This window comes from Ahaetulla prasina, chromosome 16, assembly GCF_028640845.1.
Source record: "Ahaetulla prasina isolate Xishuangbanna chromosome 16, ASM2864084v1, whole genome shotgun sequence".
NCBI lineage: Eukaryota > Metazoa > Chordata > Lepidosauria > Squamata > Colubridae > Ahaetulla > Ahaetulla prasina.
The window spans coordinates 3985845-4003241 of NC_080554.1; the positions used below are offsets into that span (position 1 = coordinate 3985845).

The 17397-nt window shown below is 47.8% G+C and overlaps 1 protein-coding gene across 2 annotated transcripts; it reads right to left on the reverse strand.

Annotated features, from left to right (window-relative positions):
* Nucleotides 1-1025: 1025 nt before the first annotated feature.
* Nucleotides 1026-13710, reverse strand: DPH7 (diphthamide biosynthesis 7). 2 transcript variants are annotated; one of them, XM_058159331.1, is made up of 10 exons: nucleotides 13554-13710; nucleotides 12302-12464; nucleotides 10571-10701; nucleotides 8911-8998; nucleotides 8506-8597; nucleotides 6457-6623; nucleotides 4864-4936; nucleotides 4653-4718; nucleotides 3781-3953; nucleotides 1026-2924 (listed from the first exon to the last, which is right to left on the reverse strand). In XM_058159331.1, the coding sequence occupies exons 2-10, from the start codon at nucleotides 12452-12454 to the stop codon at nucleotides 2479-2481; spliced, it is 1389 nt and encodes a 462-aa protein (XP_058015314.1). In that variant the 5' UTR covers nucleotides 12455-12464; nucleotides 13554-13710; the 3' UTR covers nucleotides 1026-2478. The 2 variants fall into 2 exon arrangements, with proteins under 2 accessions (XP_058015314.1, XP_058015315.1); XM_058159332.1 differs by lacking the exon at nucleotides 13554-13710 and having other exon boundaries at nucleotides 10542-10701; nucleotides 12302-12319.
* Nucleotides 13711-17397: the final 3687 nt, after the last annotated feature.

Here is a 17397-nt window from a genome sequence, read left to right on the forward strand (position 1 = left end):
AGGACAAGTTCCTGGAGGAAGAGGGAGGAAAAAAGGACAAGTTCCTGGAAGAGGAGGAGAAAACACAATTTCCTGGAAGAAGAGTGGAGGGGAGAGACAATTTCCTGAAAGAGGAGAGAGGAAAAAAGACCATTTCCTGGAAGAAGACGGGAAAAGACACAATATCCTGAAAGAAGAGAAGATAAAAGTTTCTCGGAAAGGGACTTATGGAACAGATTTGTGGGGGGGGGGGGTTTAAGAATGAAGAGAATGCAGATATTATACCTCCTTGCCTGGGAAGTGTTGATGTTTCTGCTTTGAAACGTGTGTCTGAAAAAAGCCTTCAATATATTTTGTTTCTCTATGGAGTTGGTGGTGGTCTCTGTTCAAAGAAAAACAGCCTGGAGAGAGAGGTCTTGGAAGGATGAGGTAAAGATAGGGATTCTGGCTATGGAATTCGGTGCCCAAATTCGGGAATTTTCAGTGAGATTAACTGAAATTTCGGGAATTCGGGCATTGAATTTGGTGGGGAGGAAAGGCTGTTTTCTGTGCAGCTGAGATTTACATAAAAAAACCGAAATGATCCTTTTCACAAAAAGGAAAAAAAAATTAGCATACGTTTATTAGAGCTCTCATATGTTCAGGGAATGAACTACAATTCTTAAACCTGACTTGATTCTTAGCTATGATTTCCTCAGTTGGTTTTGTTGTTTGAACTAGCAAACCTTTGCACAGACATTCCCTAACAGTTTCAATTCTAGAAGTACTTATTGGAAAGTACTATTCTTACCAGTACCTGCTTCTAGTTTTGTAATACTTAGTCCACCTGTAAGATACTCTTAGCTGTTGACTGTATGGCTACCGTATTACTTCCTTCTTTGAGCAAAATACATCCTGCTTTCAAAGCAGACTTAAGCTTGGCTGGATATAACATTCCTTATTATGTAAAACAGCCATTTCCCTCTACGCAGGCAAATTTGGCCCAATCCAAAGTAGTTTTTGACGGAAGCTTTGATACTTGTGACTCTTTAAAAAAGGACAGTGGATCTTACAAGACAACATTTTATTGTAAAAAAGGTCAAAAATATATTTTGGTTGAAAGGTGCTCTTTACAATCCAGTGAGCATGTTTGTATGAAAATGTCATAATTTGTAAATACATCATAAATATGCCCTTCGATATCAGAGGCTGTTCACCACAAAAGAACTTGTGCTTGGATTTCAAGAAAACATCTTTGTGATTATCACTGGTTGTCGTTTTTAATTTCAGTCTCTTTCCCAAGCTTGAATAGAACTTCAGGATTCCCTATTTATCTGGGGGGGGGGGAAGGAGAGCCAAATGGCAATCCCATGTTAAAGCTGGTGTTTGAGAACGTCGCAAGAGTCAAATCTTAGGGGAGAAGTGGAATTAACAGGAAATTAGGGAACCTGAACGATCTTATTTCTGCAGTACAAAAAAAGCTGTTGAAAAGAACCAAGTGAGCCTTCAAAAATCATGGCTGCTGGAAGCTCCCAGCGGTAATATAAAAACATATTGACCGAAGAGAATATTGGTAGCTCGGAATTGAACTCTGGGGTCCTTGTTGCTTTCTGAGCTTCATGGTTTTCTTACAGATGTTTCATTACCAGACTAGGTACCGAAGTACCAAGTGAGCTACCTGTTTATATTCAGCAGCTTACCTTGCAACTAGCATCCGGCATCCAATATCCAAATAAGCAGGAATTAACACCAAAAAAGAGGGATGCGGTGACTCAGGGGCTAGGATGTTGAGCTTGTCGATTGAAAGGTCGGCGGTTCGAATCCCTAGTGCTGCCGTGTAATGGGGTGAGCACCCATTAGTTGTCCCAGCTTCTGCCAACCTAGCAGTTCGAAAGCACGTAAAAAAATGCAAGTAGAAAAAATAGGGACCACCTTTGGTGGGAAGGTCACAGCGTTCCATGCGCCTTTGGTGTCGAGTCATGCCGGCCACATGACCACGGAGACGTCTTCGGACAGCGCTGGCTCTTCGGCTTTGAAACGGAGATGAGCACCGCCCCCTAGAGTCAGGAACGACTAGCGCGTATGTGCGAGGGGAACCTTTACCTTTAACACCAAAAAGAGAAGGAGAAAACCACACCTCCCCTGAGACTGAAAGGAGAAGCTACTGTATATAAACAGGGAGCAACCACCACACTCATTAGCACTGATGATGCTACCTAGTCGGGTCATGAAACGTCGGCAGGAAAGCAACCCGGCTCATAAAAGAGTCCCAAAAACCCTACAGTCCTCCTCTTCCACACAGCAGACTGCGCTCCCTTCTAGCTCTAATAATGTTACCTAGTTTGGTAATGAAACGCCTGCCAGTAAAACGACGAAAGTTCAGTTTCAACACTGAGCTACAAATATTCCCTTCGGTCCGAAGTCAGTCCGTCCGTCCAACATGTTCCTCTCTCTGCGGATAGAAAATAAAAAAAAGGCAGAATATACGGCGGAATTCCCATCCACACCCAACGGTGGGGTTTAAGCCAGAGAGGAACTCTGGCTAACCTCCCACTTCCAAACATGTAGGACGTTGTCGTAAAAGGAGCACGTTGCTAAGAGGCTGGTCTCCGTTCGGACTTTGGCTGCTCGGGCGTCCCCGTTGGCTTTGGTATCCGGAACTCTTCCGTCCCCAGGCGGCCGTTGCGGGGCCAAGGTACCTTCCGCTCGGGGTGGAGACGCAGAAGGTCGATTCTCTTCCTCCTCAAGAAGCACGTCGAAGGTGGCCGTGGGGGATTCGTAAACGATCTTGAGGCTCTGCCCTTTCAGGTCCTCCCGGCTCGCACTTCGGTCCTCCTGGATTGTCAGCATAGCCGTAGACGTCTCCAAAGAGTCACTCAGGGGAAGCTTAGACCAATCGGCTCCGTAAGCCAAAGAATTGTGCAAGGCATAGGACGAAAGAATGGTGCATTTCTCTGGGTTCTCGTCTAATAGGGGGAGGAAAGAGTAGGGAGGTTGCACCTGGACGTAATGATATTCCTTATTCGGGTAAATGAGGGGAGGGAAATTTTATGTTTCGATTCTATTTTTATGTTTTATTTTTGGGTATGCCCCCCCCCCGTCTTTATTAATATTTTGCAAACAACTCAAGGCGGCAAACATACCCAACACATTTTCTTCCTTTTTCCCCAACAACAACCCTGTGAGGTGGGTTGAGTCGGCTGAGAGAGGGACTGGCCCAAAGTCACCCAGCCAGCTTTCATGCCTAAGACAGGACTAGAACTCACTGTCTCCTGGTGATTGGCCCAAAGTCACCAGCTGGATTACATGCCTAAAGTGGGACTAGAACTCCCAGTCTCCTGGTGATTGGCCTAAAGTCACCAGCTGGATTACATGCCTAAAGTGGGACTAGAACTCATAATCTCTTGGTGATTGGCCTAAAGTCACCAGCTGGATTACATGCCTAAAGTGGGACTAGAACTCCCAGTCTCCTGGTGATTGGCCTAAAGTCACCAGCTGGATTACATGCCTAAAGTGGAACTAGAACTCCCAGTCTCCTGGTGATTGGCCTAAAGTCACCAGCTGGATTTCACACCTAAGGCAGGACTAGAACTCATGGTCATCTTAACCACTACTGGACCAAAATGGCATTACCCAGATTTTAATAGATTGACAAGAGTCGGAAGGGAGCTTGCAGGTCATCTAGTCCAACCCCCCTGTCCAAGCAGGAGCCCCTACATCTGCCTCTACCCAGGATCGAACTCACAACCTCCTGATTTTGAGGCGAGAGTCAGTCGTGATGGGGGTGGGGATGGGGTGGCTCCCTCCAATCGAAACACTCACCGGAACCATTTTGACAATTGAGGATGACAAAGCCGTTGTGCATACAGGCAGCCAGCAGCAGCTGCTCCCGGGACGGGTGCCATTTTAAGCGCCAGACGCCACCTTGCACATGGGTGTCCACCAGCGGCTGTTTCATCTTCCTGGTGTCCCACAGAAGGACGTGTTCGTCGTAACTGCAGAAACAACAATCGAGAAATCTTTCTCCTCCTCCCGTATGTCCACAGCTGCTTCTCATCCCCCCCCCCCCGCATCCGTATAGATAGTCCTCAATCATTTGACCATTCGAAGCTTCAACGGCAACTGAATCTAGTGACTTACAACTGTCCTTGCACTTCAGGTGTTGCAGCTACCCATAACATGATCCAAATTCAGCAGCTGACTCGGATTTATGACCGTTGCAGTATCCCAAGTGTCATGTAATTCCCCTTTTGTGACCTTTGGTCGTAAGGGTCACTTTGAACGGCCACTGAACGGACCGTTGCAAGTCAAGGACTTCCTGCACAGCAGGGGTGAAATCCAATTTTTTTTTTAACTACCGGTTCTGTGGGCGTGGCTTGGTGGGTGTGGTGTGGCTTGGTAGGCGTGGCAGGGGAAGGGTACGGCAAAATCTCCATTCCCTCCCCTACCCTGGGGCCAGCCAGAGGTGGTATTTGCCAGTTCTCCGAACTGCTCAAAATTTCCGCTGCTGGTTCGTCAGAACCTGCTCAAAATTCCTGCTACCGGTTCGTCAGAACCTGCTCAAAATTCCTGCTACCGGTTCGTCAGAACCTGCTCAAAATTTCCGCTACCGGTTCATCAGAACCTGCTGTACAGCCATGTGACATTCAAAAGATACTCCTAAAAAATGACTTAATATATGTCCAGAGACTCACCTTCCTGTAGCTAGCAGATTTTCCCGCAGCGGGTGGCTCTGAATGCTGCAGACCCCCATAGAATGCCTGAAATGAAACCCACATCAAAAGAAGGCTGTTCCACCCACCTCCTGGTTTCCTGGCACAAGACAGGAGCAACCGGTGGTAGGAATAGATGAAACCCACCACTGGACGGGAGCCATGGATTCTTTCCGGAGATTCTACTACTTACTGCTTACTGGTGAAGAGAGGAACTCTTGAGCTGCTACGAGTATCCCAGCCCTGTAGTTTGCAATCATCACCACCTAGATCCAGGACGAGAAGACCAAGAAAAATGAGCTGCTAACATGATTCTGTTGTCTTTTAGGAAGACGAAAGAAGATTATTATTATTTTCTGAAAAGCAGAACATAATTAGCTTCGCTGCTAGTGAATAGAATAGAATAGGATAGGATAGGATAGGATAGGATAGGATAGGATAGGATAGGATAGGATAGGATAGGATAGGAAACGATAGGGAATAGAATAGAATAAGGTAAAGGTAAAGGTTCCCCTTGCACATATGTGCTAGTCGTTCCCGACTCTAGAGGACGGTGCTCATCTCCGTTTCAAAGCCGAAGAGCCAGCGCTGTCCGAAGACGTCTCCGTGGTCATGTGGCCGGCATGACTCCACGCCAAAGACGCACGGAACGCTGTGACCTTCCCCCCTATTTTTATACTTGCATTTTTTATGTGCTTTCGAATTGCTAGGTTGGCAGAAGCTGGGACAAGTAACGGGAGCTCACCCCGTTACACGGCAGCACCAGGGATTCGAACCTCTGAACTGCCGACCGTTCGATCGACAAGCTCAACGTCCTAGCCTCTGAGCCACCAAGTCCCTTATAGAATAGAATAGAATATGAATTAAGGATAGAATTGAACAGAATATAATAGGAATTAAGAGTAGAGTGGAGTGGAATGGAATAGAATTCAGAAAGAATAGAATAGAATAGAATAGAATAGAATAGAATAGAATAGAATAGAATAGAATAGAATAGAATAGAATAGAATATGAGGTGGGTAAAATGAGGACCCAGATTGTTGGGGGCCAGAGGCTGACTCTGTAAACCGCTTAGAGAGGGCTGGAAAGCACTGTGAAGCGGTATATAAGTGCTGTTGCTCTTCCTTCCTTCCTCCCTCCCTCCCTCCATTCCTTCTTTCTTTCCTCCCTCCCTCCCTCCCTTCTTTCCTCCTTCCCTCCCTCAGCCTTCCATCCTTCCGAGGTGGGAAAAACGAAGACCCAGACTGTTGGGGGCAAGAGACTGACTCTGTAAACCGCTTAGAGAAGGCTGTAAAAGCACCGTGAAGCGGTATATAAATCTAAGCGCTATTGCTATTACTCTGCTCAAGAGACTCTTAAAACACTCTTGGCAAATGGCTGTCCAATCTCTTCTTAAAAAACTCCCGAGATGGGAGGACCCACAACGTCTGGCGACAAGCCATCCCCTTGATTAATCATTCTCACGGTCAGGAAATTATCCTTAGTTCTAGGTGGAACGTCTCTTCCATCCACTTCTTGTCCCGCTCTCAGGAGAATAGGTCGACCCCCCCTCTTCTTGGTGGCAGCCCCTCAAATATTGGAAGAGTGCTGCTATCATGTCCCCCCCACCTCGTCTTTCTCTGTGTTAAGAACAGAAATACACAAAAACAGGACACGCGCAAAGCTTCACAGTCAATCGTGATTCAACGCATCATCGCAACAGCTGGTAAACTTAGTGGTTCACATTCAACCTATTCCTGGCTTCCCGAAAACTCTTGCAACAACAACAATCGGAGGAAAAGCACACCTGAGTACACAACGTGCGTGTTCCAGTAGTCGAAGGCAGCGACCCAGGCTTCAAAGTCATGTCCCTTCCATTGGTCCAAGACGTCCACCGAGGAACCGGATTCATCCACCGACAGCAAGCTGACTCTCCCTTTGGAATCGCTGCTGACCAGTCGCAAGGGTTGGCCGCTGCAGAGATAGGGGTGGAATAGTTGTTGTTGTTGTTGTTTTTATTTATTTTTATTTATTTATTAATTTAATCACATTTATATACCGCCCTATCTCCCAGGGGACTCAGGGCAGTTTACAGCCAAATAAAAACATGCATATAAATACAGAATAAAACACCAATTTAAAAAACTTATTAATTAAGGCCGAATGTTAAAAATTGCAATAAAATAATAAAACCCCATTAAAACCAAATTAAAATTTAAAATTCTAGTCCAGTCCTGCGCAAATAAATAGATGTGTCTTAAGCTCGCGGAGAAAGGTTCGAAGGTCGGAAAGTTGACGAAGACCTGGGGGAAGTTCGTTCCAGAGGGTGGGAGCCCCCACAGAGAAGGCTCTCCCTCTGGGCGTCGCCAGTCGGCACTGCCTGGCTGACGGCACCCTAAGGAGTCCCTCCCTGTGAGAGCGCACAGGTCGGTGGGAGGCAATCGGTGGCAGCAGACGGTCCCGTAGATAGCAATTTGTTTGATGAAGAAGCAGGAATGAACGGTAAACACCCTGCCAGCTCTCCCGCTATCCAGCCATCGATCAGAAGCCGGGAGGCAAAGTTTAAAACTCAGCGTAAGGGTTGTGCTGTGACGCACGTGAGGGACAAGGGAGCTTCGGAAGGTCCATGTTGGACAGGAATTGCAGATTAACAAGAGTTGGAAGGGACCCTGTAGGTCATCTAGTCCAACCCCCCTCCGCCCAAGCAGGAGACCATACACCTGTGATGGCTAACCTTTTTGCCATCGTGTGTCAAAAGTGGGGGGAGCATGGGGGGTGGTGTCGTGAGCACATGTGCCCACACCCATAATTCAATATGCCCCGCACCCCCATGCATGCGACCACCACCACCACCAACCCGCGCTTGGCACAGTCTCCCCAGGCTCTAGAGCCTTTCTAGGAGCCTGGGGAGGACGAAAACTGCCTTCCCCATTCCCCCGGAGGCCCTCTGGAGGCTGGAAATAGCCTGTTTCCTGACTTCCTGTAGGCCCAGAAGGCCCAAAAATCAGCTGGCCGGTGCGTGCATAGGCTCTGGATCTGAGATAGGGCAACACTCACATGCCCACCGATATGGCTCCGCCATAGGTTCGCCATGACGGTCTTAGAAGCATAGGGCTGGAAGAGACATTGGAGGTCTTCGACTCCAACCCCCCCTGCCTAAAACAAGGGTCCTTATTCTGTTCTGTCCCCCTCGCCTCCATCCGAGCGATGACTTAATTAGCCGGCACTATCAGCTCTGGCAGCAAAATAGCGAGCGCCTGCCAAGTGTCTCTGTTATCTCCCTTGATGCCGATGAGTCAACAAACAGTACTTCAGCTCTAGTCAAGCAGTTGATTTGCCTGCTACGAAGAGGCACAGCAGCCCTTGCTGCTTTTATATCCTGTGGGGTGTGGCTCTATGATTCAGCACTTCCTAGGCCTGCCCCACCCCTGCTTCTGTTGTTCCCGCCTCTCCTGCCTACGAAACCTAGGGTCCAGCCAGGCCTGATTGCCATCAGCTGAGTCTGGAGGCGTGGCCTGGGGGAGGAAAGAGTCAGGGGAGGCCTCGTTATCTCCTCCACCTGGCCTGCCTCTGGCTCCTGGAGCTGAGCCATGGAAGCCGGTGCTCCTAAGGTAAGTCCTGATGGCCCTTCCCCCTCACTTTCCAAGTCACTTTCTGACAGGGGGCCTGGCTCGGGGGGCACAGACACAACACAATCCATCCTGGGCCGTCCAATCTCTTTCTTGAAAGCCTCCAGTGATGGGAGCGCCCACAACTTCGGGAGACAAAGCCGTTCCATGAATTGTTCTGAACCTGTTAAGTCGTGTTAAATCTGTCAAGGTTGAGAAACGCCGTGCTACGCCCTCGAACCACTCACCACGGCTCTCGTCCCGTGGACCAGTCCAATGACAAAGCAAGGCAGTCATCTCCCAGGTCAACACTGCCCAGAGGCTGTAGTTTGCAACTCTTCTACTAGAAAGAAAAGGAGATTGATCAGAACCAGTTATGAAACCTGGCATGAGGCAGACGCTAAGTTTCTTTGGTCAAGAAAACATGGGTGCCCAGTTTCAGTAACCATGGCCAAAAGAGGGAGTATTGTCCCAAGACGACAAGTCTAGACAAACTTATTAAAAAACCAGCTCCATCAAATACACACACGTCGTATGTGAGAAGACTCACGCAATTAATCCAACTCCTCAAAAATTTCCGCTTCTGGTTCTCCAGAACTGGTCAGAACCTGCTGAAACCCACCTCTGCTGGTTATGGATCTCTAGACACCTACCTCGCTTCCTATCAAGTGGGCCAGCTTCACCACTCCCTGGGCATTTGCGATGCCTAAGACAGGACGCCCTGCGATGGGAACATGGCACCTTGAAGTGGAAGAGACAGCAAAGACATCAGCAGAGGTGCAAGGGAACAGGACTGAAAAAGCATGCAACCCATTTTACAGAAGAAAGGGCAAGGCAGAATAACCTATTTATTTATCTATCTCCCACCTTGCTTATTTTTATACATTACTCAAGGGGGTGAACATACCCAACGCAACTTCCTCCTCCTATTTTCCTCCCCAACAAGAACTTGGTGAAGTTGGCTGGGCCGGCTTTCATGCCTACAGCAGGACTAGAACTCACAATCTCCTGGTGATTGGCTCCAAGTCACCCATCTGGCTTTCATGCCTTCAGCAGACCTAGAACTCACAATCTCCTGGTGATTGGGTCAAAGTCACCCATCTGGCTTTCATGCCTACAGCAGAACTAGAACTCACAATCTCCTGGTGATTGGGTCAAAGTCACCCATCTGGCTTTCATGCCTTCAGCAGGACTAGAACTCACAATCTCCTGGTGATAGGGTCAAAGTCACCCATCTGGCTTTCATGCCTAAAGCAGGACTAGAACTCACAATCTCCTGGTGATTGGGTCAAAGTCACCCATCTGGCTTTCATGCCTAAAGCAGGACTAGAACTCACAATCTCCTGGTGATTGGGTCAAAGTCACCCATCTGGCTTTCATGCCTACAGCAGAACTTGAACTCACAATCTCCTGGTGATTGGGTCAGTGTCACCCATCTGGCTTTCATGCCTACAGCAGAACTAGAACTCACAATCTCCTGGTGATTGGGTCAAAGTCACCCATCTGCCTAAAGCAGGACTAGAACTCATAATCTCCTGGTAATTGGTTCAAAGTCACCCATCTGGCTTTCGAGCCTAAGATGGGTCTAAGAACTCACTGTCCCCTGGTGATTGATCCAATGACACCCAGTTGGCTTTCCTATTTTAAGCAGGACTAGAATTTCCACTCTCCTGCTTTCTAGCCTGGTGCCTGTCAGGAACAAACGCTGAATTTATCTGGTATTTCTTTGAATCCTGGCATCCTCCCAACTGGCTTTCCTTTTAAACTCCAGCAGCAGCTGTGCCTTGTAAAAAGGATCGGGTCCCTTTCCTCCCTCGTAAGCCACCCAACCCACTTTGCTCTCTTCTCCGTTCCTCCCTGCGCTGCTTAGGATGAGGAGGGGGTGGGCCTTGGTCTTCATTTGAACCCCCTCTCCCTTGTCCTACCTCTCCCCTGCTCTGCCAGCCTGACTTTGCTCTTCCCCAGTTTCTTCCACAGCCAACGGATCCATTCTCTGTCAGCCGTCCCTCTTCCCCTTCGGATTCAGACTCCGACAGGGGCATGACAGTGCCTTAACCACTTGGCTCTCATGCTCAAGTCACACAATTCCCTCCCAATCAAGGCTGATCAAAGATGTGGACCATGATGGCTGCCCCCTGAAGTCCAGCGTGGAGGTCGTCAACTCAGGTCTGACACCTCCTCCATCTGAAAGCCCCAACTTTCTCCACTACGGGCAGATCTTTCCTGCACAGGGAATAACCCTCCCCCAGCAAATCTTAACATCTCAAAAGAAGTAAAAACTTGCAAACGAAAACGGAGAAGCATCCATCCAACCATTTAATGTCCAATATAGCCACCGTTTCCAGCCTCTGGATCTCCGTCAGCGGTGTGAAAATTTGATCTTCAAAGGAGTAGAGGTAGAGACGTCCTAGATGCACAGGGGGTTCACTGTCCCCGCTACGGCTCTGAGCAGAAAGAAAGAAAAAAAAACACCCAAAACTCAACCAACCCATTGTATACAATCAAGTAGCTTTCTTGCAGACACTTCATTGCCTAGCTAGGTAACAACATCAGTGAGGGAGTGTGGGGTTTGCTCCCTGTTTATAGTCAGTAGGTTGCCCTGCAACTAGCACCCATTGTTCAGATAAGCGGGGATTAACACCGGACAAACAATCAAGAGAAAACAATATCCTAACCCAGCCTCTACCAAGGAGAAAACCACACCGCCTCCACGACTGAAAAAAAGCTACTGTCGGCCTCCACTCCAATCCTTACATATTTTTGTACAATTTATAATCAGTAGTTAGAATGTAATTGGGTTCTTTCTGTAATTGTTGAACCCAATTACATTCTAACTACTGATTATAAATTGTACAAAAATATGTAAGGATTGGAGTGGAGGCTGACAGTAGCTTTTTTTCAGTGTCTTGCCCGCTCTCACAGCAGCCGGGGCCTTCTTATCTGCTCCCGAACACGGAGGAATGTATGCCTCCCGGCCCCAGTCCTGGCTCCATGCCCAAGCAGGCTGCAGAGGAGGGAGCATCCCCCCGCCCCAGCCCTGGCTCCATGCCCAGGCAAACGGAGCAGCTAGACCCCTCCCCCTCCTCCACAGCATGTGAGCCTGAGGAAAGTTTATTTCCAACAGCTGCTGATTGGAGTGACCCTCGCATCAGAAGACTGGATAGGCGGAGGCAACAGAAGGAAGGGATGGGCAGGCCTTAATGAGTGCTGAGTCATGGAGCCACACCCCATGGCCTATATAAAGGATCTGCTTTCTGGCATTCTCTGAGTCAGGCAAAGTCTAAACATATCTTGCTGAAGTCACTTTTTGGTCTCCTGCCTGCCCTGAGGACTTTGCTAGGACTTTGGGCAGAGCTGCAGAGGCACGCCTGATTCGGATTTCCCTGACCCAGCCGTCAGCGGAGGAGTGGGACACGACATCAGTGTAAAATAGTTTAAGGATGTAAGATGTATCACTGCCCTATACAGGGTAAGGGAAGAGGGCTGTTCTGACGTAACAGAAGGGGAAGGGTGATTAACGGTTGAATGTTAGAGGGGGGCTTTTTCAACAGAGACTGCATTCCTGAGATGTTTAACAGCTAGAGACCGGTGGAAGAAGATTACCACGGGGGCCGAGAAGGAGCTGGCATTGGACCAGACCAGCCTGACCTCCTGAGGAGAGGAGGGACTAATGGGGGGATATGGAATGTTAGCCATATTTTGTCTCAGATCCAACTTTATACTGCTGCAGTCCAGATGTATCTAGTAAAAGTACTTTTCTTTATTTGCAAATGAAGTCAAGGTGTATTCTTTCCTAGATATAATCAGAGGCAGCCTGACAGCTACTGTATATAAACAGGGAGCAAACACCACACACCCCCAAGCACTGATGAGGTTACCTAATTAGGTCATGAAATGTCTGCAAGACAACAGCAAAGCCCAGAGAGCACCAAAGATGCCCTGCCCCACTTCATTTCAACCCTGAGACACCAATATCCTCCTTTATTAAGACTGTAACTGCAAAATAATTTCATAAGTTTTCTCAAAAAAAGGTCTATAGCTCACCTCACTCTCCGGTTTCTTCAACTGGTAGGTGCCACAGGCCAGGATGTTGTGCCAGCCTTCCACCGGGCACCATTCTACCGCGTCTGCGTTGTATTCGGTATCAACCACCTGCAAAGTTTTTGTCTTGCATCTGAAAGCCATATCAACGTGCATTCATTCTGCGCTGGAGAAGAAATAAGAGAAAACGAGGGTTTATTATGGATTCCGATTCCCGCTGGCCTATGGAATTTATCCAGCGATCAAAATAATTTGGACAGATTGTAATGTTATATAAAAAAAAATAATCCTAAAGCAAATCATCACAGTTATAATAATGATGTCCTTGATCTAATATTAGCAAATGCACATCAAAGGTTGTCCTGCACTCCGTTTTTAAGGAAGGAAATATGAATAACAGTAATAATTATAGTAGTAATGCTATCCTTGATCCGAGTGTAATCTCTCGCATAGTTCCCACATTCCCTTATTTTTTCTCAAAGGAAACAATAGCAATAATATCTGATTGGCAAAGCTCATAATACCCTGTTTCCCCCAAAATAAGACATCCCCTGATTCCCCCCCACCCACACCCCAAGGCTCCCTCTCCAAAGCGCGCCTCCTGGTGCGCCCCTCCCCAAAGGGACCCTCTCCAAATCCTTTCCAAAACTCCCCTCCCAAGACCTCCCCAAAGGACCCCACTCCAAGCGACCTTTCCCAAACAGGACCCTCCACACACACACAACGGCCCTCCCAAAGGACCCCACTCCAAGCGATCCTCCCAAGGGTCCCTTTCCAAAGCGCGCCTCCTGGTGCGCCGCTCCCCAAAGGGACCCTCTCCAAATCCTTTCCAAAACTCCCCACCCCAAAGACCCCCCTCAAAGGACCCCACTCCAAGCGACTTTTCCCAAACAGGACCCCCCACACACACACAACGCCCCTGCCCAAAGGACCCCCACTCCAAGCGATCCCCCACCACCACCCAAGGGTCCCTTTCCAAAGCGCGCCTCCTGGTGCGCCGCTCCCCAAAGGGACCCTCTCCAAATCCTTTCCAAAACTCCCCTCCCCAAAGACCCCACTCCCCAAAGGACCCCACTCCAAGCGACTTTTCCCAAACGGGACCCCTCCACACACACAACGCCCCTCCCCAAAGGACCCCCCACTCCAAGCGATCCCCCACCACCCAAGGGTCCCTTTCCAAAGCGCGCCTCCTCGCGCGTCCCTCTCCAAAGGAACCCTCTGCAAAGGCGGCAGAGGCGGCCCGCGCAGCGCCTACCGGAGCGGGGCCGCCCTTCCTGTCCTCCGCGCGGCCTGGGGGGAAAAGGGGAAGCACCGGCGGAGAGGCGAGGCGAGGCTAGGCGCGCCTCTTCCTCTCCCCGCCTTCCTCGCCCGGCAGCCCCGCTTGCGCCGCGTTGCGCTGCGCTGCGCTCCCCGGGCCGCTGCAGGTGCCTCGCCAGGTGTGTGCGGCTTGGCCACGCCCTCCCCTCCTGGCCGTAGCCACGCCTCCCCAGGTGGAACCGGCTTCTTCAACCTTGCGCCCACCAGCTGTTGGATTTTTTTCTTCTTATTATTTTGGAGAGGACTACAAGTCCCAGCCGCCGCCCCCCCTCGCTTCCCAGAGCCTGCCGGGAGTTGTAGTTCTTCCTCACCTCGCCCCTTTATTTATTTATTTATTTATTTATTTATTTATTTATTTATTTATTTTTCAAATTTCCGCCCTATCTCCCGAAGGACTCAGGGCGGTTTACAGCCTTATAAAACATAAAATAAAAAATAAATACATGTTAAAACAACATTTAAGAAACTTATTCCATTAGGCCAAATTTAAAACTATAGTTAAAAGTACAAAAACCCCGTTTAAAATTAATTTTAAATTTTTAAAATTAAACCCTAGGCCAGCTACACTTTAGCTACGCTAGAGTTTATTTTATTTTATTGTATTTATGTATTTTGTCACAACAGTATATATAAGCATATGCATGAAATAACTATACGATATACAAGCATATATATATAACCAAAGACCTACATATATATATATAAGCATATATATCCTTTTATTTTATTTATCCTTCCTTCCTTCCTTTCTCTTTCTTTCTTTCTTTCTTTCTTTCTTTCTTTCTTTCTTTCTTTCTTTCTTTCTTTCTTTCTTTCCTTCCTTCCTTCCTTCCTTCCTTCCTTCCTTCCTTCCTTCCTTCCTTCCTTCCTTCCTTCCTTTCTTTCTTTCTTTTATTTATCCTTTTAGGAAAAAATGCACCATAAATAAATGCGGCCGGGGCTCTAGGGCAGGGGTCTCCAACCTTGGCCACTTTAAGCCTGGAGGACTTCAAACTCCCAGAATTCCCCAGCCGGCAAAGGCCAAAGCAAAGCAAAGCTGGCTGGGGAATTCTGGGAGTTGAAGTCCACCAGGCTTAAAGTGGTCAAGGTTGGAGACCCCTGCTCTAGGGTGTGTGTGTGTGGGTGTGGGCAGATGGCACCCTCCAGCTGTTACCCGCAGAATTTGGGGGGGGGGGGCTGGGAAATATTGAACCTCCACCCTGCACATTTGGAGGAAGTTGCATTTTCTTGCAGGGCGGGCAGAGGTTACGATAGGATGGGGGGGAGTAAGTGGGGGGAGAGGGGCTTCCCCCCCCCCCACCAAGCAGGAAAAAAATGCCACTTTAATTGCGGAATAAATAGCCCAGAATTAAGGAATTTTTTGGACTCGTTCCCACGTTACACAAATGCCCCTTTAAAAAGGGCGGTTTTGAGGTGCTCAAAACAAGAGGTGCAAAATGCTGCATTTATTAGGGAAGTTGAATGAAACTTAATTTCTCTTTTTAAGGTTAATTTGAAGATAATCGAGCAGTTGGTTCTAGCAGCAAAGGGAGGAGGGGCACATAAAAATAGCGGCATTTCCCACTCCCACCCACCCCCCAGGAATTCCTGGCACAGTCCTATCCTAATGGTCATTACATAATCAGTGGGAATACCACTATCCGGGTGGGAGACCACTACGGGGTGGGTGGTGTTTTTCTTTCGAAGACGTTTCGCTCCTCATCCAAGAAGCTTCTCCAGCTCTGACTTCCATTCCCCACCATCCAGTCAAAGAGCTGAAGAAGCTTCTCGGATGGGGAGCAAAACCTCTTCAAAAGAAAAAGAAAGGGAAGTCCAGTTGGCTCTTGGAGAGAGAGAGAGAGAGAAAAAAGCACCTTTCGGGCAACTGTGACCTGGAAGGCTTTGAGAACCTCCCATCGACGTCCGTCCGTAGGATGTTGCGCAAATCTCACCAGGAATCAAGATTAGAAACTTCCCTGCGCTGAACTTCTATCATTCAAAACGACCTTGATCATCTATCCGCTTGGTCTAAAAATTGGCAGCTCCAAATTTCAACCAGCAAATGCTCAGTCTTACATATAGGAAAAAAGAACCCAAAAACTAAATACATACTAGATGGACATTACCTTACAGACGACCCCCATCCCGTTAAAGACCTTGGAGTTTTCATGTCAAATGATCTAAGTGCCAAAGCCCACTGCAACTACATAGCAAAAAAAGCTCTAAGAGTTGTAAACCTAATTTTGCGTAGCTTCTTTTCCAAAAACACCACACTACTAACCAGAGCATATAAAACATTTGCTAGACCAATTCGAGAATACAGCTCGCCTGTTTGGAACCCTCACCACATCTCCGACATCAATACAATTGAACATGTCCAGAAATATTTTACAAGAAGAGTTCTCCATTCCTCTGAAAACAATAAAATACCCTATCCCACCAGACTTGAAATCCTAGGCTTAGAAAACTTGGAACTCCGTCGCCTTCGACAAGACCTAAGTTTAACTCACAGAATCATCTACTGTAATGTCCTTCCTGTCAAAGACTACTTCAGCTTTAATTGCAATAATACAAGAGCAACCAATAGATTTAAACTTAATGTCAACCGCTTTAATCTAGATTGCAGAAAATATGACTTCTGTAACAGAATCATCAGTGCTTGGAATACTTTACCTGACTCTGTGATCTCTTCCCATAATCCTAAAAGTTTTATCCAAAAACTTTCTACCATTGACCTCACCCCATTCCTAAGAGGACCATAAGGGGCGTGCATAAGCGCACAAACGTGCCTACTGTTCCTGTCCTATTGTTTTTCTTTTCTTCTTCCTATATATATGCTTATACCTCCTTATATTTACCCATATATGTGTTTATTTACTGTATAATCTTTTTGTATGATACCTACATATATTGTTGTGACAAAATAAATAAATAAATAAATAAATGAATTGCAGTGGGCGCAGCTCATGGCTCGTGTTCTGGGTGCGCGTGACACGCAAAATCCCAGACGGACGATGACCCATAGGCCAAGTTTCCACACTGTGCTAAGCTGGGGAGGTGGGGGGGGCTGGGTTTTTTTTATTATTATTATTTGCATTTATATTCCGCCCTTCTCTGAAGACTCAGGGCGACTTATACTGTGTCAAGCAATAGTCTTCATCCATTTGTATATTATATACAAAGTCAAACTTTTTATTGCGCCCAACAATCTGGGTCCTCATTTTACCTACCTTGTAAAGGATGGAAGGCTGAGTCAACCTTGGGCCTGGTGGGGCTTGAACCTGCAGTAACTGCAAGCAGCTGTTGTTAAGAACAGACTGTCTTACCAGTCTGAGCCACTCAAGGACCTTGAGGTTCAACATATGATGGCGGGAGAGTTTTAGGGGTCCCTCCCTGTAGCCCAGCTGCTTAAATGTATTCAAAACATCGCCATTTCCTGGAACATCAACTCTCAATCCACAAGACAAGCGGGGAGGGTGGGGGGAACCCTGCTCCCAGTTCGGTCCGGTTCTTGTGGTAGTAAAAGCGGTGGGAGGCTCCGGCCACCCGCCCGGACATCATCATGGATGATCTGTGTGAGCGCACATGCGTGCTCCCGTTGCCAACCGGTACTTAAACGTTAAGTAGAATCCACTCACTGCATGACGCATCTATTCCAATCTCTTTCAAACCCTCAAAATGGGAATATTTGAGAGCTGCTTCATCTAAGGAAGGGTTATCCTGTGCTCTCTTGTGGCTGGAGAAGCACAGGTAGCCCTCGACTGGCAACAGTTCGTTTAGTGACCGCCCAAAGTCGTAACGGG

Bases quoted from the DNA above. Each gene is read 5' to 3' on its own strand.
- DPH7 (XM_058159331.1), bottom strand. From the start codon at position 12,454: ATGCACGTTGATATGGCTTTCAGATGCAAGACAAAAACTTTGCAGGTG. The intron at 4,937-6,456 runs GTGTGCTTTTCC...TCCTGGATCTAG, and splicing joins CACGCACGTTGTGTACTCAG to GTGGTGATGATTGCAAACTA. The intron at 2,925-3,780 runs GTGAGTGTTTCG...TCCCCCTATTAG, and splicing joins CAATTGTCAAAATGGTTCCG to ACGAGAACCCAGAGAAATGC.